At 41.1% G+C, this 27,263-nt stretch overlaps 1 protein-coding gene across 7 annotated transcripts in view; it reads left to right on the forward strand.

The window, feature by feature from the left end:
* Mef2c (myocyte enhancer factor 2C) overlaps positions 1-27,263 on the forward strand; it is a 138,022-nt gene that overhangs the window by 84,883 nt on the left and 25,876 nt on the right. For all 7 annotated transcript variants that reach the window (XM_010637171.3, XM_010637172.3, XM_010637167.2 and 4 more), the window contains exons 4-5: positions 18,860-19,003; positions 25,588-25,774. In XM_010637171.3, coding sequence (XP_010635473.1) covers positions 18,860-19,003; positions 25,588-25,774 — 331 coding nt within the window. The remainder of the gene's footprint in view (positions 1-18,859; positions 19,004-25,587; positions 25,775-27,263) is intronic.

Consider the following 27,263-nt stretch of genomic DNA (forward strand, 5'->3'; position numbering starts at 1 on the left):
ATAGATTGTACATTAAAAATAAAAACAAATTTTAGAGACCAGAAGCAGTGTATATTAAGCCATATAAGTTTCTGTAAATTAACTTGAAGAAGAAATCAAAACAAATGAACTTAGAAGTTTCTAAATTCTTATGAACAGATCTAGATTCGAGATATAGTACCTGCTACCAAATATAAGCACCCTGAGTCTTTCTAGGTGAATAGATGATAGGTTAAATCTATGATCAAAAAGTCCAGCTTTATCACTGTCAGACAGTGTAGTGTTCGAGAGAGGGCAGACACAAGTCTGGATTTCTACAGCTTTCTTTTTCTTCATTTTAAAAATTTATTAATACCTGTTTGCAGTACACAGTGTTTACATTCTTTGTGGTACCTGGACATAACACATCTTAATTTCTTTTTCTTTTTATTTGAGCCAGGATCTCACTATGTAGTAAGACTGACCTGGAACTCACTATGTAGCTCAGGTTGGTCTCGAACTCACAGCGGTCCTCCTGCCTCAGCATCCTGAGTACTGGGATTATAGGCATGCGCCACCACGCCTGGTTTAACTTCGATCTTGCCCCTTCCCCCACCCCTCGCTTAGTCCCTTTCCACTTGAGAAAGATCTAGCTCCTTGCCTCCTGTTATCTTTTATTTTGCCCCTTATTTACATTTTGGGTTTCTTAATAAGAGAAACCTTACAGTGCTTCAGCTTGTGCATCTGATTTATTTCACTTAGCAGTATGATTCTACTACTTTCATGAACTCTGTGATCCTGGGCAAGTTTCTGAACTTCCACTGAAACGCTACTTTGTAAGTGGCACAATACGGATAGTATGTCTCACGTTTGGTCTTGTAAGTAAGTATTAACTTGCATAATATACACATATAGCCTTTAGCACATGTTGGGCACAGGATGTTCATACACCTGTTATTTCTTTTCCTGCTGCTTCTTACTGAATATGTAAATTTAGGCAAAAATTTGATCCTTTTATTCCAATTTACATGCACACACCTTTTGGACACTGGAATGTTCAATATGTTTTGCGCTTATATAAAAGTCATCCTGTAAATTATTAATTAGAATACATGTATAACTTTTTTATATAATAGAGTCATGGACTATTCCAGCTAGAAGATCCTTGTAATACAGATTTTAAAACCAGGGAAGAGGTAGAGAAAGGAAAGAACTAGGTGACAACAGCGTTCTGTTAAGTAATGTCAAAACAGAGATGAAACAAAATAGAACTTTGTCAGACAATGGGTCTCCCCCAAGTTCTGTTGGTAAACTCTGGTAGATCGACTAAGGGTACAATTGATTCCCTGGTGCCCCCTTTGAACTACTGTTCATCCAGGGAAGAGCTGGGGTGGGGGAAGACAGGGTGGCAAGCCAGGAGGCAGGAGGTTGACTGAGATTTTTAAGACAATAAAAATAATTAGCAAAGCTAGGACAAGAATGTCCCTGTGCAGTCAGTTCCCTTTCTTACACACACACAAAGTAAATAATAAAATAGTAGCCAGTCCACAGTGTTTAGTGTGATGATGTTGTTAACAATAAAAATACCTACCGATCTAGCACGGCCTCTAGTCTGGAACTTTAAGTACCTCGCCCCACTGCCTCGATATTTTGATGGCAGTAACGATACTTACTGTTGGAGGCACGCCAGGCCCACACTAATGTATTATACACTTGGCTATGTTCCAGGCGAGCAGGTGTCTTGAATATTCCAGTCACATACCCACAGTGGGTATTGCGACTGGGGAAAGGGTATCATTTCTGAACCGCTGACGTTTGCTCTGCACCACGCCTCTTTCCCACTGTGAAGACCTGGCAGGATGAGCCGGGATGGCCTGAGAGCCCCGCTTGTGCTGCTAAGAGAGGCCACCAATGTGTGGCTCTGCTGGCTGGCGATTGAGACCAGTGCATGAGCTGATTAGCTTATGAAACACTGGGAAACATTTCAGCACTTTCCACAGTGGAGACTCTACCAATACAAAAGATTTTCTTTATATTGGGAAAAAGTGGTGGTAAATGATGATAGCAGATTGTTAAGAAATTTGTCTTCATTTTTATTAGAGACCACCACTCACTTTGCAAACATCCTACCATAAAATAGCAGGACTGTCCCGGGGTCCTCCGTACAAAATTAAGCTATGTCCTTCTGTGGGAGTAAACAATAGTGGAAGCTCTACCTAGAAGTATACTTACCCAAAAATCATTCTAGACTTTTATCTAAATTGTCAGCTTTGTACTGTACACACACACACACACACACACACGCACGCACATGTGTGCATTCACAGGCGTGTGCAGATAAGGTGAGAATAGTAGTTTCCAGCACATGAACTCAGACACACAACCTCCATTTCACCCAGCACAACTTCCAGTGTGAGATCAATAAACTTTCATTGATCTCTCTCTCCCTTTGGTTTCATCAGTAAGGTAATGCAATGAGGGTGGGAGAGTTCCTGACTGCCTCGGCCACCTGCCTTAACCTCATCCTTCATCTCGGTAGAGTCTGGCTTCCTTTGATGATTTGTCAATAGCATGCATTACCTCATGGAAACAGGCTTTGAACCTGCTCTGCTTCCTCTTTTAATGGTGCTGTTTTCCCTCATCTTTTAACAGTGATCTTTAAAAAGAAATGAGATTCTACTCAGAACGATTGTGCTGGCTGTTTGAGGCATTTTGAAACTATTGGGTGGTTCATATATGGTTACTATTATTTATGCATCAGAAAGTCCACTTAATGAAGTCCATGTAGAAAGACAAAGATCAGCACTGGAAGCTTCTTTTAAATGTTATACAACTGAACATTCGATTTTGCAAAAATCCGCTTTCCCGTGTGAGCGCCTCAATTCTGACCTGGCTGTGGGCAGCCTCCAGAGAAAACAGGGGAGCTCTTCGCAGAGACAGCACTGACTGTGGGTGGCATTTTCTCTGCTGAGTCAGGTCGTGCCAGCTGCTCCCCAGGCAGATTTTCTGACAAGATGCAAAACCCGAGCCTCTGCGGTTCTTGAAGCTCTCTTGCAATTTTCCCCTTCTCCTAGAGACTTGGGGAAATTTTCAACTAAAAAGATCATATCTTGCTGCCTTCCTTATAACTGTTGAAGAACACTGAGAAGTTATACAATCCTTTCTCTTACTTTTCCTCTCATCTGGCTTATAAAGTGAAAGCGGCACCTTTACCTGCATCTTTTTTGAGAAGAAAGGAAAAGGGAGATTGTATACACCCATGATTTAACAAAGAATTTTTACAGCACACAATTTTTCCATGAGCCAACATCTTTACCCAGAGAGAAACAATAGTCTTTTCATGAAAGCATACATTTTTGTATTCTCCCTGACCTGTCCTTTCAAAATATAATCTCATTGCTACCAAATTTTATATCCCTTGTCTTCTCAGGTAAATTGAAGAGTTGAGCAGTCAGCTTGCTCTGAAGATTCTAGAAGCCTAAATAAATAAATTAAAAGGCAAATATTTTCCTTAGTAACAGAGATGTAAGGTTCTTAGTAGTATTATTTTAATAATTGCAATGAAAATATGCTTTGTTTTATCCAGAAAGCTATAGCGCAAATATTATTGGAAAGGTCCTTCTTCCTAGTCTTAGATATGTAGGAGCTAAAGAACATTCAGCACCCTTTCTTTCCTTAGCATCACACTTCCTTTTAACAATGTAGGTACTGTATAAATATTGTTGAAGGTGCTTTCCCTTTCTATCCCGTGGACATTGTAATAAAATAACAGGAAATCATTTTAGATAAGATTACTCATCAAAAAGTGAACTGCATTACAAATATATCCCTTGATTTAAAAATAAGATTTTGAGATGTTTCATAGGGATACATTAGACATAGTTGGGTAATCTTGTTTTTTAAGGGTGGGAGGAGTTCTGGGAATTGAACCAAAGGTCTTGTGCCTACTAAGCGTGTGCTCTACCACTGAGCTTCGCACCCAGCCTCCAGACAAGCTTTGTGACTGGACATGCACGCAGGGCCAAAGTAGAACTCAGAAATGGCAGGGGTAAAATAGAACTCAAAGAATGAAGCCTGGAACTCACAACTGGTTCTACCTTGACCAACCTTGTGGCCGTGACCAAGTTCCTGAACCATGTGGCTCCTCTCTGTCTTTATCCATAGGTTGGCAGTCAGAGTGGAAGAGAGGGTGTGGGATTAAATCACAGCCACACGAGGCCACGAGTTCAGCCCCTGGCACTGTTGAATGCTCAGTAAATGGCAGGTGTTACTGCTGAGGAACTGAGTCAATTAAAATATTAAGAAAATTAATATTTTGGTAGTGAGGAAAAGCTGGTTTAATTTCCTCTTCATGCTGTAGAAGAGGAAAAGTTGTTTTTATAATTACCTAATAAAGACTACGGAAGAAGTGATCATGCAAATGCGAACTCCTACGTTTGCCGCCGAACTAACAGAATCACAGACATTTCCCCATTTGGGAGAACTGGAGTAGCAAATTTAAAATAGGGAGGCAGCAGATTTCCACTGCCAAAACAGAAACGATGGAAGCCATCGTGACTGGAAAAGCAGCAGCCGCAGGTGACAGTGACCGGGGGCAGGAGCCTAAGCCCATGAGGAGACCGTCTGGGTCAAGGCCGGGGGCTGGCAGCCTCCCCTTCAGTTGTAGTGGGGTAGGCAGCAAGTGCCACCGCTGTCCACATTGCTGATGGCCGTACACCGGCACAGTGAGAGGCCAGCGGCGGACACAGGCACTGCTTGCCCATTTCCCCCTCTGCCTGTCTCTTCACCCTCAGACTCTGCCTGTGTTGTTCTGTTTTCCTCCCTGTCTGTTGCAGCCTCTCTCCTCCCTGCCATTCCTTCTCGTAAACATTTTCTCCAGATACCTTTCCATTTGCATCCCACTGTTCTCTCTAGCCTTGGTAGTACGCCCTCCAATAAATTGGAGGCAACTCAACGCAGAAACTAAGAACGCTACTATCTGTACAATATAGGAAGCTACAGGAAATGCCGTTTTGTGAACTTTGACTTGGTCTGAGATTCTGGGGCCATGGGTCATATAAAGATGACATTTATAGCATAATGAAAATAGACTGAAGTGAGTTTGATTTATTATTATTAATTATTATTATTAATTGAATCTGGAAACAAAATGTAGAAAAATTTGAACTCATAAAAGAATAAGGTAGTTTAGTCTATGTAGGCCTTGACCCGCTTGTAATCCTAGATTTTTCCAAAATATTTCGGATCAATTATATTTATTTATCAGTCTTTAAGCAGAAGAAAAGATTCATTTTCCACAATGGAATGCATTTGGTGTCCTCAGAATCTATTTGTCCCTGACCCATGTCCTTGTATTGCTAATCATTACACTTAGTTCGTAACTGCAGACGCTAATAAGAAAGGGCCCTTTGCATTAATACTAGAAAATGTCAGGAACTGCAGTGACAAATGAGCCGGGAATGAGAGGGCAGGTCCCCGTGGACTTGGGCTGAGGAGCCTAACTCGGAAACGCTACTGGCACTTTTGATGTTAGTCCTAGGAATACTGTTTGGTTGTTTTTCTGGCAGCAGCTGGAAATGATTATATTGTTAAGAAAGCAAATAGAGGCCATTTGATTGATGAGCTCGAAGTGCACATTAATTCCCGTAGTTCCAAGGGCCCAGCGCTCTCCTAAGTCTCAGAGATGCTTGTTGGAAAGCTGCAGCCCTGCCCTGCGGGAGTGGGGTTTGGGAGGAGAGGGGGCCGGAGACCCATGCGGCGCAGGGTGCGGAAGTGATAGAGAAAGCAGCTGGAATCTTGTCCACGCACTTCCCAAACGCAGCCAAACCTTAAGAGGCGGGCTGAGACTGAGCAACTGAGGATTTTGAAACATACTTATTTTTAATCACATGTTTTTATTTATTTGTTTATTTATGTATTTAGGTCCCGGGGATCAAACTCAGGTCCTTATGCTTACAAGGCAGGCAGAAGAACCTCTGTGGGAAATCCCCGAGGCCCTCACATTTTATTTGTTTGATGCTTTGCTTTGTTTTTACTGGTGTGTGTCTGCCGTACATGATATTACATTCACTGCGGGGAATACGTACCGCATCTCCATTCTTTTAACGTGCTCCTTCCCTCCTCACCCTCCATCTCTCATCCTTTTTCTTTTGCAAAAGGTCCATCTCCCTGTTTCCTGTTTTCTCTCTTTTATTTCATTCTTTCGTTTATTTATACTTTGAGTCTCTCGTATAAGAGAAACCATGCAATGTTTAAACTTGCGCGTCTGATTTATTTAACTTGACATCCTGGTATCGAGGTGCACCCATTTTCCTGCAAATGACGCAAATTTATCTTTCTTCGTGGCAGAGTGGTATTGCACGGTTTGCAAATAGCGCGTTTTCTTTCACCCATTGATCTGTGGATGGACACACAAGCTGCATCCAAGATTTAGCTATTATGACTTGTGCTGCTACATGGATATGCACGGATTACTGCAATATGATGTCTGCATGACTTAAAAGTACAATTCTATTACATTTTCTTACTCCACTGGATGCCTGCAGAGGCAATTGAACGAACACTGCGCTATGGGCTTGCGATACTGAGAGGGAGCTGTAGAGGGCGCCGGACTGAGCTGTGGCCTCCCGAGTTTTGGTGCCATCTTTGATATCCTGATCACAGGACAACAGCCCATAACCCAGAAACCTCTACCTCCAGGTCAACGCTTTGCACCAACCAGGAGCCTTTGCGCCAGGCCTCTGACTCCCTTCTGCCTCCTGGCCTCTAGCGCAGTGGGGTATCCACCCTGGGGTTCCGCCCACAGTCAGGGTCTCGTGTCCCTGTCACAGCCTTCCTTCACTCACTCAGGTTGGACCCTGAGCAGCCACTAGCCGTTCAGTAGATTGTGGACACTCCATGTTCAGCCAAAGTTGCCAACGTCCTCAACCAGTAAAATGAAAACAAGAATGCTGCATTATCCCAGTCCCAGGAGAGATTTTATACCAAAAGAGACTTAGTAAGAGTAAGGCTGGAGTCCAGGGCTGCCGCGCTGTTGCAGACCTCACATGACTTCCGTCTAAAGAAGAGAAGAAGCTCAGTGTTGGAGAAGCAACCTTGGGGCCCTGGCCTCCAGCCTTTGCTTTTCTGTCTGAACCTCCCTCTTGTCATCAGGGGGTCCCCAACAATGCCCATCCCAGGCGTGAACTGACTGCTGCCCGGTTCTGCTGCTGCCAAAGACAGAAAGCCCTCAAGAGGTTTCCTGTCTTCAGGAATCTTACAATCTGGAAAATGAGGTGAACACAATAATACAGATAGCAATGATAAGAAATAAGTGTTAATTACGAAGCTCTGTGGAAGCTTCAAAGGGACATATTAATTCCGTTGACACTTTAGTGTACACAAGTATTTCCTTTTTATAAATTAAATTCATATATGAAGAGAGGGGTTCCGTGGGGGTGCTGCTAGGGACAAAGGCAATGTCTACATTGGCAGAAAATGTATTAGCTGCCCTTTGTGTGATCCTGGATCCCACTGTTATTCCATTCTCAATAAAACCCCTGTCACCATAGCCTTGGATTCCACTATTTTATTAACAATGATATCTATTGATTGTCATCCAAGTGCTGGGTACTTTCAAGATGCAGTGAATATACGTAGAAAAGGTAGAGATCCTCCTCTCACAGAGGTCTCTCCTAACACTTGGAGGCTCCTCTCCCTGGCAGCCACAGTGCTGTGAGGTTCACTCTGTCCACAGAGTGTCCCCAGAGCGTCCCCGGAACTCCCTACCCCCACACTGAGGCCTCCTTTCTCTCTTACAAGTTACAGCAAATGGTCCAGAGAGTCTGGGCCAGCACAGGTGTCAGTACCAGGATCTAGGATGTTGTGTTGCAGACTTAGGCAAGCCCTTCAGAGCGAGGATGGTTGAGCCTTCCCAGGGTTCGAGCCCTGGAAGGGGCAGTGCCTCAGAGACCCTTTCCCACCATTGCGGCCAAATCACCACAGAATAACAGTACCAAAAGAAAACTTTCAGTAGAGAATGGCCTATGGCTAATCACTGGAGAGCTGGCTGGTTTATTAGGAAGAGTAATAGAAAGAAAAAAGCTTTATTGTCAGTCATGCAATATGGAAGAAGTTGAGGATGCTATAAATAATATCTGTCATCACAACCCAAAATTGACCCTTGAAATCTCTCTGCCATTTAAGAAATTGAGAGAGAGGAAAGAACTTGGTGAGTATTTTCAGTGCTGCCTCAAATTGAAGTCTTCTCTTGGTAAATGTTGGTGCTGTGGATCTCAGATATAAAAATGATAATATCCTGAACTCAAGGTAAGGAGAGGGTCTCCCATTGGCCTAAGGACCAGCTCAGGAGAGAGCTCTTTAACTCTCTTCAGCCTCCAGAGGGCCCCTGCGGAGGAGGAAGTGTGTTAGGCAAGGAAACATTTGAGTTGCATCTTGCAAGTCCCTGGCTGTCTCTGAAATGTGGATTGTGTGTCTCCTTCGCCGGTATCAATAAAAGTTGCCCTGACACAAATTAGTCAGTGGCCAGACTCAGATCTTTACTTTGCCCATCGTTGTAGAAAGCCCCTGGTGTCCTGAGCTCCTCTGATTGTGTGCTGAGAAACTGAGGTTGCAAAGGAGAGAGATTGTTCAGAGTGCATTGAGGGCAATATCCTTGCTTCTGAGGGAGACCCTGAAATGCAGAATTCACAAAGATGTCTCTCACAGTAAATCTGGTTCTTGAAAGGCTGACATTCTTCTGGCAGTCACTGGCAGCACCAGCAGCCACAAAAGCTCAGCAAGGCACAGCCACGCAAGCCCAGGACCCAAAGCAGGTCTCCCGAATTTATGAGAACAAATATATTTTACACTGTTACCTTGGAAGACTACCCAACATTTTTCTACTAGTCTGTCATGGACAATGTGACTGTCGAATTTACTTATTTGTTTGTCTCATATATAAGAACCATACTGAGTTCAGGTGTGCTAACCAAGCCCTTTGTTGGGGACCAGAGATGCCCATTCCTCATAGGATTCATGGAGGCAGATATGGAAAAGGGTAAATTACAATATAATATACTGCTTTTAAAAATCACAGAAAGTCACCGGGTTTGCATGTCAGGATGCTGAAGAAGGAAGATTGCAAATTCATGGCCAGCCTGGACAAGCTAGTGACTTAGAGAGACTATATCTTAAAATAAAACAAAATAAAATGGGGTGGAATGTATTTTAGTGGTATGAGTGCTTACAAGTATTAGGCCCCGGGTTCAGTGGCTAGTACCACAAAAAAGAAAAGAAGAGCACTGTGAGGATGCAGAAAGGCAGTGCCTAGGAGAGTTAGGCAAAGCTCACTGAGCAAGGGTCGATGTTGGAGAACACGTGTCCTAGGATGACTGAGGTTGACCAGGGCAGAGAGTAAACAAGGATATTCCAGACAGGACTGAATGATATGTATCAAAGTATATGCCTGACCTGGACAATGACACAAAGGGCCTCCTAGGCCAGAACACAGCATGCAGGAGAAGAGAGGAGGCCTGCGAGGGAGGCGCTGGGCCTGCCACGGAGCAAGTTAACAGGGGAGCCGAGCTGGGATCCACCAGAGTTTGGAAGAAGTGACACAGATGACGGCTGCCCTGTAATTAGACTCTGGCAGAAGGTTGAAGGAGGATTGACAGAAGGTGGGCTCAGAAAACAAACAGCCCAAGGATGGGAGACGAGAGAGCAAGATTAGTGATCACTGAGTCAAGGGACGATGGTATGGAGAGGGATTTGGGGGTTGAGGGAGTGAACAAATAAGTCATAACGTTTGCTGGGAAAGGAAAACTGGGAGGGAAATGAAAGAGGAGAGATTGAAATCAAGAGAATAAATGGGAAAAGAGTGATGTAATAGTACAATCATGGGAAAACCTGTAGGAATGGGGATGCCAGTTAACTGAAAGATCGCCCTGAGCTGGAAGATAAATAAAAAGATGTAGGATGTGGGCTCTTCTCGTCTCAAATGACTACTCATACACTGATGACTGTACAAGAGCTTACATGGAAACAAAAGTAATGATTCTAGGTTTTGTTGCAGTGTTGGGAATCGAACCCAGGGTCTCACGCGTGCCAGACAAGCACTTCCCGACTGAGCTACATTCCCCCCCAAAATAATAATCTGACCTTAATCTGATTACCTGAGATAACAGGCACAACTTTTGTTAAAGATATTAATGTTTTATAAAAGGTGCTGTAACATTATTTTTAAATCTTGGATATCTGTGAATTCAGTCTTTTTTTTTTTCTGTAACCATTTGCAAGTGAAATACCATAAACTCTAAAGGTTAGTATGTGAAATTATATTCACATGTCTACTTTCTCAAACCTGCTTCCTGATCTTTGAGAATTTATTCCTTGCCTCTCTTCCTCACCCTTTGTTTAATTTATAGTCCTGCCCAGTCTTTTCCTTCCTTATGTAACAAATCACCAACATTATCCATTCTTCAGAACAACTACTATCCTTTGCAAGCCAGCCTTTATTTTCTTATTTCATGAAAATTATTAGTCCTAACTGGATATATTATCCTGCATTGCAGTCATTATATATTCAGATATTCTCTGTTTAGTATTTGGCTTCACATCTCTCCGGGATGCAGGATGTCAGGAAGAGTTTCGTAGCCGCCGTGAAGCCAAGTTCCCCAGCTCAGTCTCTTTCTCAACCAGCCTCACGACACCCGGCTTGTCCTGCTTCCAGGAGAGGTGTGGTGGAAAGATCCTTAAAACTCCAAACCAGGGGCCTATGCTGAGGGAGACTGAGTCATCCGCTTGGCCCTAGGATCACCCTGGTTTTCCATGGACCTCCCCGCCCCTGGCAAAGGTCAGCCTAGAATACGACTGATGTCAAAGCATAGGACTGGGGATAGGGAGGCAACGTCCAAGAGTTGGAGGGGGAGAAAAGTGACCTTTGCCCAGGAATTTTAAAACATGCTTATTTCAAATGTATAGTATTTGACTCGTATCTGCAAAAATTCCCCATGCTTTTTTCTAGGAAGTTTCTGTTTTTCCTCTACTAACCTTTACTTCTGCCTGAGATACCACTCCCCTTTTTTCTGCTTCCTTGCTGATTTCTGTGCTGTTTCCTGCTACCCTTTGATGTGAGATTATATACTTATAACCGTCTTCTTCAGAGATTTCTTAACTGCTGTTTTTCTGAGATTCCATATAGAGACTGGTACCCCAATTTTTAAGCACTCAGTGATATAAAACTCCTGAGTTATAATCAGTTTCATACGTGGTACAAGTTATGCCTGGGCTGCATTGCTTTATAACTTGAAAGTAGTACATTTTAAAAATAATAAATTTGTACCAGAGTAAAATATTCTGTACTCAGAGTAAAATAGTGAGCTTCAGCGCAATGTGACATAATAACATGAAATGTCAAGAGAAGAAATGACAGTAGCAAAAAATACTGCCCTGAGATTATTGTTTCTCTCAGCTAACATTTGAGCACTCTTTTCCGTTCAGTTCCTATGCCCATTTCAGTCTGTCATCACAGCTGCAGTATACAACCTGCCCGGCCCTGTACTAAGTTCTGGTGTTGCCAGGTGACTAATAAACAGTCCCCAAACTCCAGGAGATGAGAGTGGAAACACTTACAATAGTGAGAAGAAAAATGCGCTGACAAATAATCTCAATCACGTGTTCAAAGAAAGCGCCTTTGCATCCGGATGATCACAGACAGTGCTCACCACGTATCAGCAATTAGTGAATGTCCAGATCCCCCCCATCTCCACCTCCACCCGTCCCCCAAACCCTGTAGACGTTAACATCGCGCTGCAGAAGTGTGTTCCATTCGTTCAGCTAGCAGTGGGTGACCCCTAAAGTACGTCTGACCGTTCCAGCCTGGACTCCAAAGTGAACGCAGAAAGGGGCTCCGTTAAGGATTTTTTGGGGTGTAGGCAGAGGAGACGAACACATAAATCATGAATGATGTACACGATAAGGCTGTAGCACAAAAATGTATAGAAACCAGCGAGGGCGTGAGTGGGGGAGAAATTAATTCAGCCTGTGATGCAGCCAGCCTGCAAAGGGTTTCCTGACAGCTGTGTTTGGAGGAGGAACAGACATAGGAGCTCATATGAAGGAGACCTCGGCCAGAGGAAGGGCTCCGGTGCAAAAGGCCTCTTGCTTCTGAGCACTGCTTCTCACCTCCTTGGAACGTGAGGCGGGACAGAGCACGTCTGGTGGTCTCTTCCTCACCGGAGTCCACAGATTCTGTGACCTCTCCTCACCTGAGTGATTACAGGGCACAATCTGTGACCACACAGACAGGTGCTGGATATATCCCTCTGACCAGTACATGAAGTCTTTCCAATTTTTAGTGTCTTTTTTTTTTCTTATAGAAAGATAAATTAGTGAAAAATTTTCAAGCCCCATATGGAAATTCTCTTTTGAAGGAAAATATAAAAACAAAGACAATGAAAATCTCCAGCTCTTCTTCCCTTTTTTTGCTGATAGCAGATAGCTGGTTAGAATGAACATTATTTACTGAAGGAATAGTGAAGTTAAAGCTACTTTTTCTTAGAATGTTTACCACAAATGAATAACTTTTAGTACAAGTTAATATTTTGTACTCTATATGGAATATCCTTTGTTCACCTTATTAAAATCTGCTTACCAATTTACTAAATTAACAGCATTTAATGTGTCTTTGTATTTGTAGAATAAGAACAAAGAAGAATCATGGTACAGACATAGCACAAACAATGCTTACAGTTTTGATTTCTTAAAAATCTATAGAGAAATTTCTTAGCACCTAATCTTTCCCCTGCTTATGTGATCTGTGCTAAAAACACAAAATTTTAAAAATACAATAATAAAAAAAAATAACCTTTTTACCTCGAATTTATTTTACCAGCTTCCAGACATTAAACTGTTTCTGGCACATAGTAGGTTTTTGATAATTGCTTGCTGAATGAATGTTAAATAGAGAAAGCTACAGGGTGCTATTCAAAGGTAGCCACTCCTTCTGAAGCAAGCGGTGAAAGCCAGCTCACCAGTTGGCAGCCATGTTTAACAGCCATTCTAGAAACTTCCTTCGTAGTCAGTGTGCACTTCTGCCGCAGTTCCTATTTCTATGTGGATTTGCTACTTTCTAAACACTGTTCAGTTTGTTACCCACAGACACTTATCTTTATAAGGTTTTGAAAGACGATCAAAAAATGATTTAGGATCAGTGGAAACTACCATTTCTAAGTTACTGTATTTTTCCCCACCTTGGTTTTTGTATGAACCCAGCATTCATGCAACTGATAGCAATAATTCCTTCATGTGCTCTTAACACACCACTGCCTAACATCAGCTGTGTGAGAAAGATCAGTTATTTGGATTTTAACAGAGAAATAAGAGTAATTTGGGGCTTTTCACAGGAGGGTTTGTATTTTAGGCTGTACAGCAGGAAGGCACAGAAAAGGAAAGATGATGAAAATATATAATCTTGAGGACCGAGGCTGTGGACACCACAGTTAGAAGCTTTCATCTGGGGTGGTGGTTCTCTGAAAAAAAAGCTTAAGTTTTACTTCAGTAGCATTCATATAAAATATATAGCATCATATAAATGAGAAAGACAAGCAATTCAGTTGCTTCTTCTCATGAACAAATAATTTGTTAAAAAGAAAAAAATTAATAATGAAAGAAATTAATGAAAGAGGAAAAGCCAATTTTATCCATGGAAGAAGGAAGAGATTTTCTAGTTGATGACATAACGCTTACTGCAGAAAAAGAGCTCCATGTGGTATTCTTTTTCATTTATATTCCTTACAGGAGTGAAATAGAATCTGTTCCCCTACATCTATTTCATTAGAATTTTTGGAGCACCTGTCACCTATCATCATCAGTTTATACATATTTCACGTTTTTCTGATGCACAAATGTAATAACGCAAGTCCATCTGTCCACATGTCTGTAGGAGAGATTCCGCCTGGTTTTTGGACTACCTATCTGGACTCCTTCTCCCATTTATTGTTGCAAATAAGTCACCTTCTGTCAATCTAATTACTTCCCTAAGAGCGGCTGTTCCCAGCTCGGTGTATGGCAATTGCTACTTTATGGGGATACCTGAGAATCCGCTACAGCCGATTCATCTAGCCCAGAAGTGTCACTCTCCAGCGGCAAGCTGTCTTCAGTTTCTCACTCAAGACTAAGAGCTCTCCGAGGAAAGAGTTCTGTAGATACAGAGCAACAGAGGCTAGTGGATTCAGTAGATTTCTGGCCTTATCTTGACATACAGGATAAATATTTTTTCAAACATAGTTAAGAGACATTTAAAATACACACACACACACACACACACACACACACGGGGTGGTTAAAATGTAGAGTGAACATCTAAATGTTTTTAATTTATCATAATGAAAGACCCATTGCCATTAATCCCCCCAAAATGCTCCCCATGCACTTTAAACACATTTGTCCCATCGTTCTAGCCCCTTTGGCAAGCAGTTGTGGCAGCCCACTCCCACATCTTTACGAGGTCTGAAGAGAAGTACAGTGAGTGCTCCTGCCCAGCACCGTCCAGAGGGAAGGTGGGCTCATAAAAACACTACGGTGTGCCCTCACGCACCTGACTGACCGGATGGGCACCGTGCGACTTCGGATTCCTCCACAAAGTCAAAATGACCGTGAACGATAAACATTTCGAACAGATTCGGGACACAGACGTGGCCAGGACAGTGTAATTAAAGACACTCACTAACGAGGACTTCTGGGACTGCTTCAGAGAGTGGCAAGAAGGATGGAATAAGTGTGCTTGAAGAGGGGGGATAATGGCAATGTCATCCCTTTTAAATTTAAGCACTCATCTTATTTTTAGTATATATATCCAGGACCTCTAGCTGGTATAATAGAATAACAATTCAGGTGCTTATATGACCTGACCAGTGACATTTGTAAAGGATCAGAAAAGCTTTCAGAAGCCAATGGCAGAGGTTTTGATTTTGCTAGAAAAAGGCCTGAAGGAATAATACTTATTTATCCATTTAGTAAGCCCTTTAGTTCATATCGACTATTCATCACTGTGAATAGACAGACTTGGCTGAATCTAACCGTAACTCCTTTGTCATCATTAACAGCTGTAGATTTTTAATATAATAAAGACAGAACTGCTCCTCTCATTCTCCATTCATGCTATGATATTCAAGTTTGTGCCATGCTTTCCATTTTCAGAGCTTTATAATTCCACCATAATCATTTGTTCTTGGCAGAAATGTGTTATACAAGCACTCAGCTGAGGATAATATTTTTGAACAATTTTTTCAATGTTCTGGTGATGTGATTATGGGAATTTGGAACTTGTTATTAATTTGCTCTTGGGTTTTGCGTTTGTATATCTCAAAAAGCCCCCTTTAAAGTAACACAATTTAGCCCAAATCATTATTTAAATACGGGTGATATTTATTGCACAATAATATTGTCAGATAGAAGAAGAATTTATTGGGGGAAAATGAGCTGCTATTTTTTTCCCTCATCATTACCACTTCCTTTGCGACTCTGTACTATCTGCTTTATTTGCTTAGCAGTTTATATAATTCTTCAGGTACAAAGTGAATTGTTGGTCTGACTGGTTTTTTAATTCATGAACTATTTCTTTGACCACTACACATCCTTGCTCTTAATTAAAATCTGATGCATACAAAATATAATATTTTATCCTTTTATGCATACGTAAAATTTTTTCACAGCCTAATTTAAAAAACAATTTTTACATCACGTTGTCCAATATTCAATCTACTAATTCAGTTGAATACGACAGGGAGTGATCTACTGTGTGTGTGCCTCAAGTCATGAGTCTGAGGGTGCTTGGACAGGGAAAGAGGGCCCGAATTGTCCCTAACCAGTGTCATGGCTGGCCATGCTGGCTTGAGATCTGGCATAACGTTTCTCTAAACTTTTCATAAAAGACTTGTGAGAGATAATGAGTTAATATTTGTAGAGATCTTTCAATAAAGTGTAATTGATGTTTGAATTTTTATAAACCAAACACAATATCTACCCCCAAAAGGCTTTGTAAGAATATTTAGCACGCATGTATGTGCCAGATGGATTGTAATGACAGTTGATAGGCCTCTCCTAACCCTTGCGTTCTGTTGTCAGAAATCTGCATATCAAAACAAGTATCATTTTTACAATAAGATTTATTGAATAAAAGAGTTGGTGCACACTGAAAAATCGACTGTCTATGGTGACTATAAATTAGCATTATATAAGACTCTAAATAAAAATATCTTATGTCTTATATATATATATATATTTCCTGATCTTACATAATTTTTTTGCACAGTGAATTCTTATGATAAATATCTGGAGTATGATGCAAGACACTCAAAAATTTTTCTTAGCACCTCAAGGATCTGTAGAGACCAAAGCAGAAACACATGATAACGTGACAAATAGCTGTCACGCAGAGGAATGCTCTTGTGTATGTGATAATGCTAACATATATATATATATTTCCTGATCTTACATAATTTTTTTGCACAGTGAATTCTTATGATAAATATCTGGAGTATGATGCAAGACACTCAAAAATTTTTCTTAGCACCTCAAGGATCTGTAGAGACCAAAGCAGAAACACATGATAACGTGACAAATAGCTGTCACGCAGAGGAATGCTCTTGTGTATGTGATAATGCTAACAAAAGAGCTGACAATCTATGAAGTTAAATTAGTAAATGCCATTGTTACTCCGAGACATGATGCTGTCCCATATATATTATAGTAGGAACCTTCTATGACTTCTCATTCTGGACCAAAAATGATGGCTGTATCATAAAGAAAGATAACATCATGTCACTTTCAGAAAAATGGATGGCTCCTGAGGCTACAGATGTTAAGTCAAATAAGTCAGACACAGAAAGCTAAATCATAATTGACTTTTTTTTTTCTGCAAAGGTTGGCATTTATTTCTTTTTTTTTTTCAGCTTTAATTGAGTTTATTGGGAGGGCATAATTGACTTCTTTTACATGAGAAACCCAAAATATAAAGAAATTTTTAAAATGAAATAGAAGACAGAGAGTAGGAAAAAAGGGCACAGACCTTTGGGAGATGGTGAAGGGGTTGGGAAAGGAGAAGGGAAAGGGATGGAGGGAGGGAGGAAAGGGATTAAAATGATCAAGATATTATATATATAAATATATATATATATATACACACATATACACACACATATATATATCAGTTCTTCAAAGGGAATGTAACTATACTGTATTGAAAACTTCAACAAAAAATGATGGCTGTAGATCTATTATGGGGGACAGGTGGCCCCACCAATTATAAATTCCCCAAGATCGTAAATGTATATTTTATCATCTTGTGTCAAAATATTCATTTTAATATTCAAACATTTTACCACATAATAAGCTGTAACCATATGTTTATTTGTTATATTATATCACTATAACATTAATAAATATTTACAGACCCATGGTGTATCCTCGATACATTAGATTTTAAGTAAAAACCTTGGATGACTCAGAAATTAATTTTAAGTAATATTGCTTTTGTTGATAAGAGCCAAGGAGTTTAAATTTTGAAGACTGACACTCCCTTTTAAATTCCTGTTGTTTTATTTATTTTCTCCAATTGCATGAATTAAAGATGGAGTGTTATCTCAGCTTTCAGTTCCTTGGCTTTGTGTTGCAGCTTTTTCTTTATTTGTATGTGAATTCTGTCTTTAATAAAGATGAGGTTTGCTGAACTTGCTATTAATGAGAGACACATAGGTACACATCTCTTTGTAGCCGATTTTGATAGTACCAGGAAAATTAAGAAACGTTGCTCATCTATTAATAATTATAATGGCAAGCTGTGTGATTAATCAGGAGTTTTATGATCTCTAAAAACATAACATTATCTCTGCAAATCGCATCATGTATCATTAAGTTGACAACCAGCCATCAGCTTGAAAAAAAAAAGAGCAAAACTCAGAACCTTTGACTCATACTTTTTCCAACTGTTACAGGGTTCTATTAGTATTTATCCTTCTGTGACAGCTGAGACTAGACCAGACCTACAGCCAGGAGACAGGAGCTTCGAGATAAGGCACTGACTTTTCACTTTCACTTACGAAAAGACAGTCTCGGTGATTCCTGCTCAGCTGAAACTGGGAGGAATTTAGTCAGCTTGATGGTTACTGACTCGGCCACCTCTGGGGTGGTGTTCTGGGGATGCTTACTCAGCTCAGGATAATGAAGCCCAAAGTCAGTTGTTTTGACTTTCCTCCAGCCTATATTTAGGAAGATAATGCCTTGGTATTATACGTTTCAGGTTAAATTTTCCCATTCATCGAACGCTAACAAACAGAAGTTACTCTCCGAGTGAGCACAGTGTCTGAACCTTCTCCACCAGTGCTTCCTGGGAATACCAGCGAGGTTCTCTTACGCCCTTCTGCTGTCAAGAGCATGGGTGGAGATGCAGACAGGACATCATTAGTGCCAACCGTAGTGTTCCATTGTGTCCCCAATATTGCTATTTCTGTCATCATTGTGGATTCTGAAATCATTGTGTAACATCCTGACTTCACATTTTTTTTTTCTGTGGGAAAAAAGAATGTTGTAATTTGCCAGCCCTTTCTGTATTCTGCTATAATTGTTTGTTGCTCGGCATTTCTTCAAGTGCTTAAGAATTCCATATCACAAAACTTGGGCCCTCATATGCTCTTTCCCTTTGACCGAGTTTAGTTGCAAAAGGGGTTCCCTGTTATTTTTTTAAGTGGGTGATGAACAGTTTCTGGAAATGACTGTGAGTTTCTACCTGTGATTTCTTCTCTCCGGTGTAATGCATCACACGTGTAATAACCTGGAACACCGGACTGCTTGAACTTCTGTAACAGCCCTGAATGTCTCTTACAGCCTTTGTCTAGGCTTGAACTCTCCAAATTATGTGTTTCAGACATTGAGAAAGAAGGGCCTTAATGGCTGTGACAGCCCAGATCCCGATGCGGACGATTCAGTAGGTCACAGCCCTGAGTCTGAGGACAAGTACAGGAAAATTAACGAAGATATTGATCTAATGATCAGCAGGCAAAGATTGTGTGTAAGTACTCGGCACGCCCTTCCTTTTTTTTTTACTCTTGATATTTCTCTGAACCTGGCAGGCATTGAACAAGAAAGAAAACAAAGGCTGTGAAAGCCCCGATCCAGACTCCTCTTATGCACTCACCCCACGCACTGAAGAAAAATACAAAAAAATTAATGAAGAATTTGATAATATGATCAAGAGTCATAAAATTCCTGTAAGTACCAAAGGTAGACGGCTGGCCTGCTGATAATCGCTGCAGTAACATCCCTTAACCCTCTCGGTGATGGCTTGTTTTAAGAAGCTCAGGACAGGCAGCGGATGTACTAGTCAGAGCCATCTCCTCCCACCCCCACTGGCATTTACAAATCCAGTCTTCCGGGAGGCTGCACTTACATAATCTCTAAGAGTTGCCATCCATCGAGAAGTTCATTCTGAGGTAGAGCAGTTCACAGGCACAGAAGGAAGAGAAAGATCTGTATGGCACACCCTGAGTTTACACAATCCTTGAAACACAAAAATCACACACATCACGATGCACTAGGAAAACTCCAGAACAGAAATGCCTTCCAGACAAATGTGAAGACTTGCTATAATCCACACGTTGTGTGCTGAGACAGGATTCCCCCTTGGAGAACTGAAAGTCTCTCATGCCAACTGAGGATCAGCAGCGCCTCAGTAAAAGCAGAATTGTGAGTAATAGCACCTCAGGCCCTCTCCCTGTCCGTGAACCTCAACTGTAGTACTGAAGGGTTAAAGCTAATGCTCACTCCGGAGAATAGACTGCATGAAACAGAATGGTAAGAAGTCAGCATTTGTGTGCTGGGGTGATTTTTAAAGCTTTCTCAGAATATTATTCGCTTTGCCTATACCAACATTTTCCATGCTTTAACATTTGGCTACAGTTTGTCTTAACCAAGTCAAAAAATTTCTAACAATCAATCATCTGCCTGGCCAGATATTGAAGAGAAGTAACTCTGCATGTGTTATTTTGTTTGCCCACATGGATGGGGGAAAGTATATGTTTTTATTATATTCTGCCATGGATCAAACATTGTTAATTTAATGACATACAGGGATGAAACTCAAAGCTCATATGCTTTCTGAACAACTAATATTAGCACCCAAACCCTAGTTGTCCACAAACTCATCAGTCAGTTATGAATTCCTTTTCAAAAAAAAAAAAGTACACTATTTAGGTGAGTTAGCAAGACCATCTAAGTGTGAGTAGTGAGAGCACTTCCATAGTGAAAATTTGCCTCATTAATTACACTTTGTAGATATTTGGAGAAAAAAACTGTAGGCCCAATCTATGACTGCATTCACAAGATGGATTAATGCTTTCCCATAGTAGGTGCACACTCAAACTTTACTGAATTAAGTGGGACCTTTTAAAACTTATTTATAAAATGTACACAAATGTAATTTTCTATCCTCCTAGATACATGTCATGTTCTTTTGTTAAATGAAATAATGTCAGCAGCAGAGCTTTTGTTGAATCAGAATTATTAGTACACCGTATCAAGAAGGAAAGCTCTGTGCTATAAATTCTTAAAGGCCTCATAAAACTGAACATCGTATGCAGCACATTCACACTTGATCTGAGGAACTGTTCCATGTCCCAGAGTTCCATGCATGCTTCTTAACAACACTCAAAACCCTTAAATGGCACAGTATTCACTGGGATTTTTATCTTGCCCATAGGAAGGGAAGAAATAGCTGCTTTCAACCAACTTTTGATTCTTAAGGTCTCAATTTCTTTTGCTGTGTGATACGCGAGTTTGGAATTGCTGTGTACAGAGGTTTGTGAGTGTAGAATTGGAAAGCAAAGCCCATGAGGCATCTCTGATGGGACAAATTCCCTGCACAGTTAGGAAAAAGGCAAATTGTGCAGTACAGCTCTTCCTGTCTGTGGAGAGGATCCTAACGGCAGAAGAGATTTAACCTCCAGACTTCCAGAGGGATGCACCTAGGATCATTTCTCCCATCTCGTACGGGGCAGGCAGGCAGTGTGATGTGCACCCCGGAGTCCTGCGCGGTATTTCACCCTGTCATGTAAAGAGTTCAAGATCAAGATACACGATTTCCTAAGAGGTATAGTGGTGTGTGGCGGAGGCTGAGAAACCACATGAGAGCTTAGGGGGCGGAGCTGCGAGAAGGGGCCACACCTCCGCTGGCGGCACCACAGTCTCTGGTGTCTCCATGACGAAAAGCGGAGTTCTGGCACACGGCTGTCCGCTGCGGCAAGTCGGTTCTGCTGAAAGTCTCCACAGCTGCTAAAACATTTACAGCAGGGCAAGGACACTCTGACCCTTGTGTGTGCAGAGTGTCTCCACCTTTTTAAAAACATTACAAGACTGTTCTTCTATTTCAAAGACCCAGTTTGAAGAGTTGAACTTTTAAAATAGAAAATTTAATATAGCAGTCACCTGTTGGAGTAATACAATTTATGCCCCATATTCCTCAATTACATGAAATAATTCATGGGTGATTTGGAATATTGTCAGCCACCCTTCCCTCATGCAGGGTTTGCCACAGTTCATGCTGGGCTTCACAACAAGCAAACACAGCTCCGTTTGAGGAACCAGGAATTAGGAAATGGGCTGAATGAGGGAGAGGCAGATGCAAGATTGGTTAAAGTGAAAGAGAAGGGAGGAAGTGCAGGAAAGTCTGCATGTTCTTCAGGATGCTGGACTGTGCAGAGAAACCAGGCCAGGCCTGGGTTCAAGAGGGGAGCTGAAATGCAAAACACTGGAGATTGTTTGTATGTAGAGCAGGAATGCTTGAAAAAAGACACAGATTGAATGTACAGGTCTGATGGGGAGAAAATGGCAAAACCTCTCAAAAGAGACGAGGGAATGGACAGAGGAGGGTAAATTCTGAGCAGGGCGGAGAGGAAGCCATCTGGAGTGGGAGAGGGAGGTGAGCGAGACTAGGGGACCCCATGATGGGCTGTATTGAACCTTTGAAGGTACAGAGGGCATGATCCAGAAAGGCGCTGAGGCTGGAGAAAGGATGAGCAAGTAGATCCTTCAGGTGTCTGTCAGCTGTGAAGAAATTCAGACATCAGTCATCAGCAGTCACTAGTCATTGGAACTGTGTGGATTTTTCTCCTCTGCTAGGGTTCTACCACCTGGAAATAGTAGTCCACAATCTAAGTGGATCATTAGTGGCAAATTCTAAGAAAAGAAAGAGAGGGTTTCCATTCAGTCACTCACATGAAATAAAAGAGGCCCCATTAGCTAAATATTTTATTAAAATATACTTTTTGATTTGTGTTGGACTTTTCTTCGTGGTAAGTCTGGGGAAATATTTGGTGCTGGGCAAGAGTTCCAATACTCTTCTGATTATGATGGTATACTCCAGTAACCACGACTCACTTTGGTTAGAGGAGAAGTAAAAGCTTTTGAACTATGACATGTGTGGCTGTCCAACCCAGTACAGGCCTCTTAGGGTCCCAACCTCACCCTGCCCTTGGGCTGTGCTTGCTTCAGTACTCCTCAGTCACTGGCTTAAAATTGCTGATGTTTTTTAAACAAGAACACCAGGCCCTTTTCCTTTTGAGCTGGACTCTTCAGATTATATAGCCAGTCCTGCCTCTAACATTTTATTTAATCCCCTCCCAGTCTCCCTTCCTGATGAGTATTCTTAAAATTTGGAGCTTGGCCCTGAAATCTCTGCAAGTTTAGAACTTTACAACATTTCTTGGTTTCCCTTTTCTACACAAAACTTTTTAAGCACAGATGTTTTTTAGTTTCCTAATTTTGCAAATCAAAAAGAAAAAGAATCATGCCAAGTTCTTGGGACCATGTGTATGTCCCTGTAACCCTTGCATCCTCCCTGTCTGTTTCTTGATGGATGCACACATTTCGTACCTCCAGTAAGGAGATCGAGATTGAGGAGACTGAATATCCTGCCCAGTTGAGTGGCAGTTTATTTGACAGCCTAGGCTGTAACTCAGATTTCCCATAGAAAGGCTGATGTTCCTACTGATTTTCCAAACTGTTGTTTCAGTGTGGTCCTTTTTAAGCTTATGCTTTACTTTCAGAGAGTGTTCAGGTTAGGCTTCCCTCAGAGGGCGAAGTTCTGAGCAGTGATTCAGAGGCAATGATGGAGGTCACCATGGCAGTGAGTCAAGAATAAGGAAGGAAGGGACAGAGCACGAGATCACGGAGGTCAGTGCAAACTAGAACTGAAGGGGCACGGGGGCCATCGAAAGAAGTTGGGCGCTTGAGCAAGATGAGAGCTCTCCTAGAGTTCTGAGCAAGGCTGTGCCACATCTGCTTTATGCTTTAAAAACACTAGGCTGATTGCTAGGTTGGAAAAAACAAAGAGAAAAAGGGCAGGGGCAGATACATTTCAGAGGCCGTGACGGCAGTGATCCGGGTGAAAGATGGTACTACTAGAACCAGGATAAAATCATTATGCCACAGAGACGGCAGATTTCCAAAATGCTCCCACCCCGGAAGTGTACTATCTTCTCGGCCTAGAGGAGTACTGCTAGGACCCAGAGCACTAGCAAAAAACAGGTAGCAAACTCTCAAGCAAAACTGAAGAGAGTGTTTGAAGAGCTCATCCAAAGGACTGTGTACAGATGGGTACAGTAAAAGGAAGCCTGAGGCGGTAGTGAAGTATACCAGGGCTTGCAAACTAGAAGCTGCTGTGACCTTTAGGCCTGAAAAAACAAGAGGGAGAGAAATTATCCGAGCACAGCGAGACCCGCGCCTGTAGGAGACAGTGACCCGAAAGACGTGTGGCCTTCATGGGCGGAATGCAGTCTCTGCCAACACAGCTGTAGCCCAGCACGGGGGATGCAGCTGCAGAAAAGCAGGTCCCTGACCTCTCCCTTCACTGTCTGTGCTGCTGCTGGTGCTACTGGTCGACCTGAAATCAGAGGTCTGGGGCCCAGCTGATACCAACTGGGCGTGTCCTCCTGTGCCCAGAGTGAGGGGGAAGGGAGAATCATTCGGAGGGGCCTGAGGGGGACACCCGGTAAATCGCTTCACCATGTTTACCTAGGTGTGCAACAGCCATTCTTAGACCATTAGTAAAGAATATAGCATTTTATCCAATCTATAGACATTCACTTGGTAGCATGCACTATACTCACTTTTGTTGTTTAAAGGGGCTCAGGAAATTTGAGGGTACTATCATCCTTTGTCTTCTTACCAAACATTTCTATTCTGCTATGTCATGGTGCTCATCCAAAAATTCTTTTGTTATCCCATTTAGGGCACATAAGTGACCTAAAAAGGAATGTCTGTATTAATATATCACTCGAACACTTGCATTTCCCTCAAAAACAATGCAGGACCAGAGACACGTCAGATGAAAACATTCGCTCTCCTCTGTTCCAACATTTACAGCACATGGAAGAAAAGATAAGTAGGAAATAAAGAATATGGGAGTCTAAACATAAACAGAGTAGTACTCTAGTCACCACCAGCATAGACACAGAAGCACATAACATGATAGGAGACGCAGGCCAGCCAATCAACCAGGCCCAGGAAGTTGATGTTAGAACTAAAGAAAATGAATAGTAAAGAGTAAAACAGCAAGCGACAAACTGGCTAAGCTGTATGTACACAGGCATTTGAACTTTCACCATTGTTGAGAACCCTTGAAGGTATGACTTCAGAAATCCCGTGAGTGCGTGTGCAGTTTTACATTTAAAATGCTGAATGCTGGTGCCGTGAGTCTCCTGCTACTACAGACAATATTTTCATTTATAATGCTGGGGGAAAGACAAAGAGAGGGAGAGGGAAAGGGTGAGAGAGGTGTTTACAATGAGTTAGCACAAGCAGAAACACAGTTTTGGTTAAGTTGTCAAAATAATACTCCCCCAAATCATTAATGGGGACCTAAATTACTGTAGACAACAATACAGTTTCAATTCATTAAGTATTGGCCAACTATCTCACTTGAGATATAGATCTTGCCTTTCCTTTATGTTCGTGCATATATACCAAATGTGAAGCACAATATATTTTCTGAGCCATAACTTTAAAATGTGAGTTGTTGAATGATACGTGCTCTGTTGGAAACTGTATCTTAAAATTCCTATTATCATTAAAGTTACTTTTAAAAGACAGACTTTTAAAAATAATAATTAAACTATATGTGCTATTCACACGCCTGGAGATGATTTTGTATCATTAAACTTCTGCATAAATATGCTTCAATAAGCAATTAAGCCAAAGGATCTGGTTTGCATTTTAATCCTCCTTTTTCTGTGTGAAGTCATCACAATCATGAACCTTTGATCTTGCAGTCATTTCTGGCACCAGATTCAGATATCACAAATGCACAATTATTACTTAATAGAATGGAATTCAAAGACAATGGAGTCTGATGAAATGGGGCTTTGTTTGAAACAAAAGTGAAACCTTTTCTAATAGTTGCAAAGAAAGAGTTCCAAGCACATTAAAGAAATCAATTTATGATCCAAGCATTTTGAGAGCTCTTCTTAATGGTCTTCTACATACCAAGCAATTTGAAATTTGGAAATTTTCTTGGAAAAGTCAACACTCTCTGTACTTGAAAGCTGCTGTGACTATTCCTTTCTTTTACCTATATTTTGGGGGATTTTCCTCTGCTGGCAGGCTGTTCCACCTCCCAACTTTGAGATGCCAGTCTCCATCCCAGTGTCCAGCCACAACAGTCTGGTGTACAGCAACCCTGTGAGCTCACTAGGGAACCCTAACCTTCTGCCTCTGGCCCACCCGTCTCTGCAGAGAAACAGCATGTCCCCCGGCGTCACACATCGGCCTCCAAGTGCGGGCAACACAGGTATGAACCCAGAGGGGCATGCTCATGCTCCGTAGGAAAGAAAAACCTTTCTGGCCAAAACCAATGCTGTTTTATCCATGAGATTTGGTATCCAATTTAATTTCCTCCATTGCCTAACATCCACCCACTGTTAGGACTTTTCTGTAATAAAGCCTAAATCCTTTAGCATATGTTTTGAAATCTTTCATAATCTTTTCAGACTGTAACTTATCTCCTCCTGTAGCTAGGTTTTAACCACATAGTTTCTCAAACAAGATGTCAGATATCCTCTCGACATATTCTGGCTTCTTTTCTCCCTCTGCCTAAAATGCTGCTTTCCCTGTCCCACCTACCAAATACCAACATTTCCCCCTGTGTTCTGTGATAGCATTTGTCCCATTTAGTTACTTGTTATTGCGATTGATTCTTATTTATTTATACAATAACCTGTCCCAGAAAGGATTGAAGGTGGAAGGGCAATGGGATAACATAATTTTATAGGTGCGAAATAAAATCAAAGCTGAGTCAGAAATGAAGGGTACATTATGAACTCATATACACGTGCCACAAATCTGTCTCTACGTTTCTAACAGAACTTTATTATTGTTCGGTTTACAATGTACTAGAAAAATAAAATTATTGTTCAGAGGAACTCCAGCCATTCTCAGTACTCAGATCAAGCTAAATACATTGTGATACACTGAACAGAATGTGTGTCTGCTTCTTTACTGTATTTAAGGAATCTTTGAGGGAAGAAGGCCCAGGCTCACAATGGGGACTAATTCAATGTGTGTTGAATATAACTATATATTCCTTTATATTTCCAGAAGCAGCATTAGAAATAATTGTATTCTAAATCCACACACCATTATGTATTCACATTTTATTTTTAGGAAACCCACACCATAGGAAATTTTTAATATACCTTAGGCACACAAAACTGTATAAAAAGCAGTTTATTCATGGAAGAATTTTTCCTGTAGAAGGCTTAATAAATCTTGAGACTGAGAAATGCGTACAAAGGACTTCATTGTGCCATTCTCTCTATTTTTTAAGTACATTTGAAGTTTTTCATATGGATTTTCAATGTATATATTCTCAGATCATATTCAAATGCAGTTGAATTTCCTGCTTGGTAAACTCATGCTCATTCTTAAAATTTGATATTTTATTTCCAAAATACTATTTGATGGAAAACAATAAATATTTTTTTAAAGTGTAATGAACATTTTCTTCTAATACCAACACCTTGAACCAACTAATAATGAGAAAGTGTTACTTAGAATCAATTAATAAATGTAGATGATATTCCCACTATTTTTGGCTAAATCTTCTTTCATTAAAAACTAAAAGTAATCATTATATTCAACATCTTATTGAAACATCCCTACTCTCATAAATAAACATTGCCAAATTTTAATGAACTTTCTTAAATTAGCAGTGAATAAGCATATGTCTAAATTGGTGGCAGTGAAAACTTATTTACCATGTCAGCAAAAAAAAAAAAAAA

Source organism: Fukomys damarensis, unplaced genomic scaffold (assembly GCF_012274545.1).
Source record: "Fukomys damarensis isolate Sample0158 unplaced genomic scaffold, DMR_v1.0_HiC HiC_scaffold_3, whole genome shotgun sequence".
NCBI lineage: Eukaryota > Metazoa > Chordata > Mammalia > Rodentia > Bathyergidae > Fukomys > Fukomys damarensis.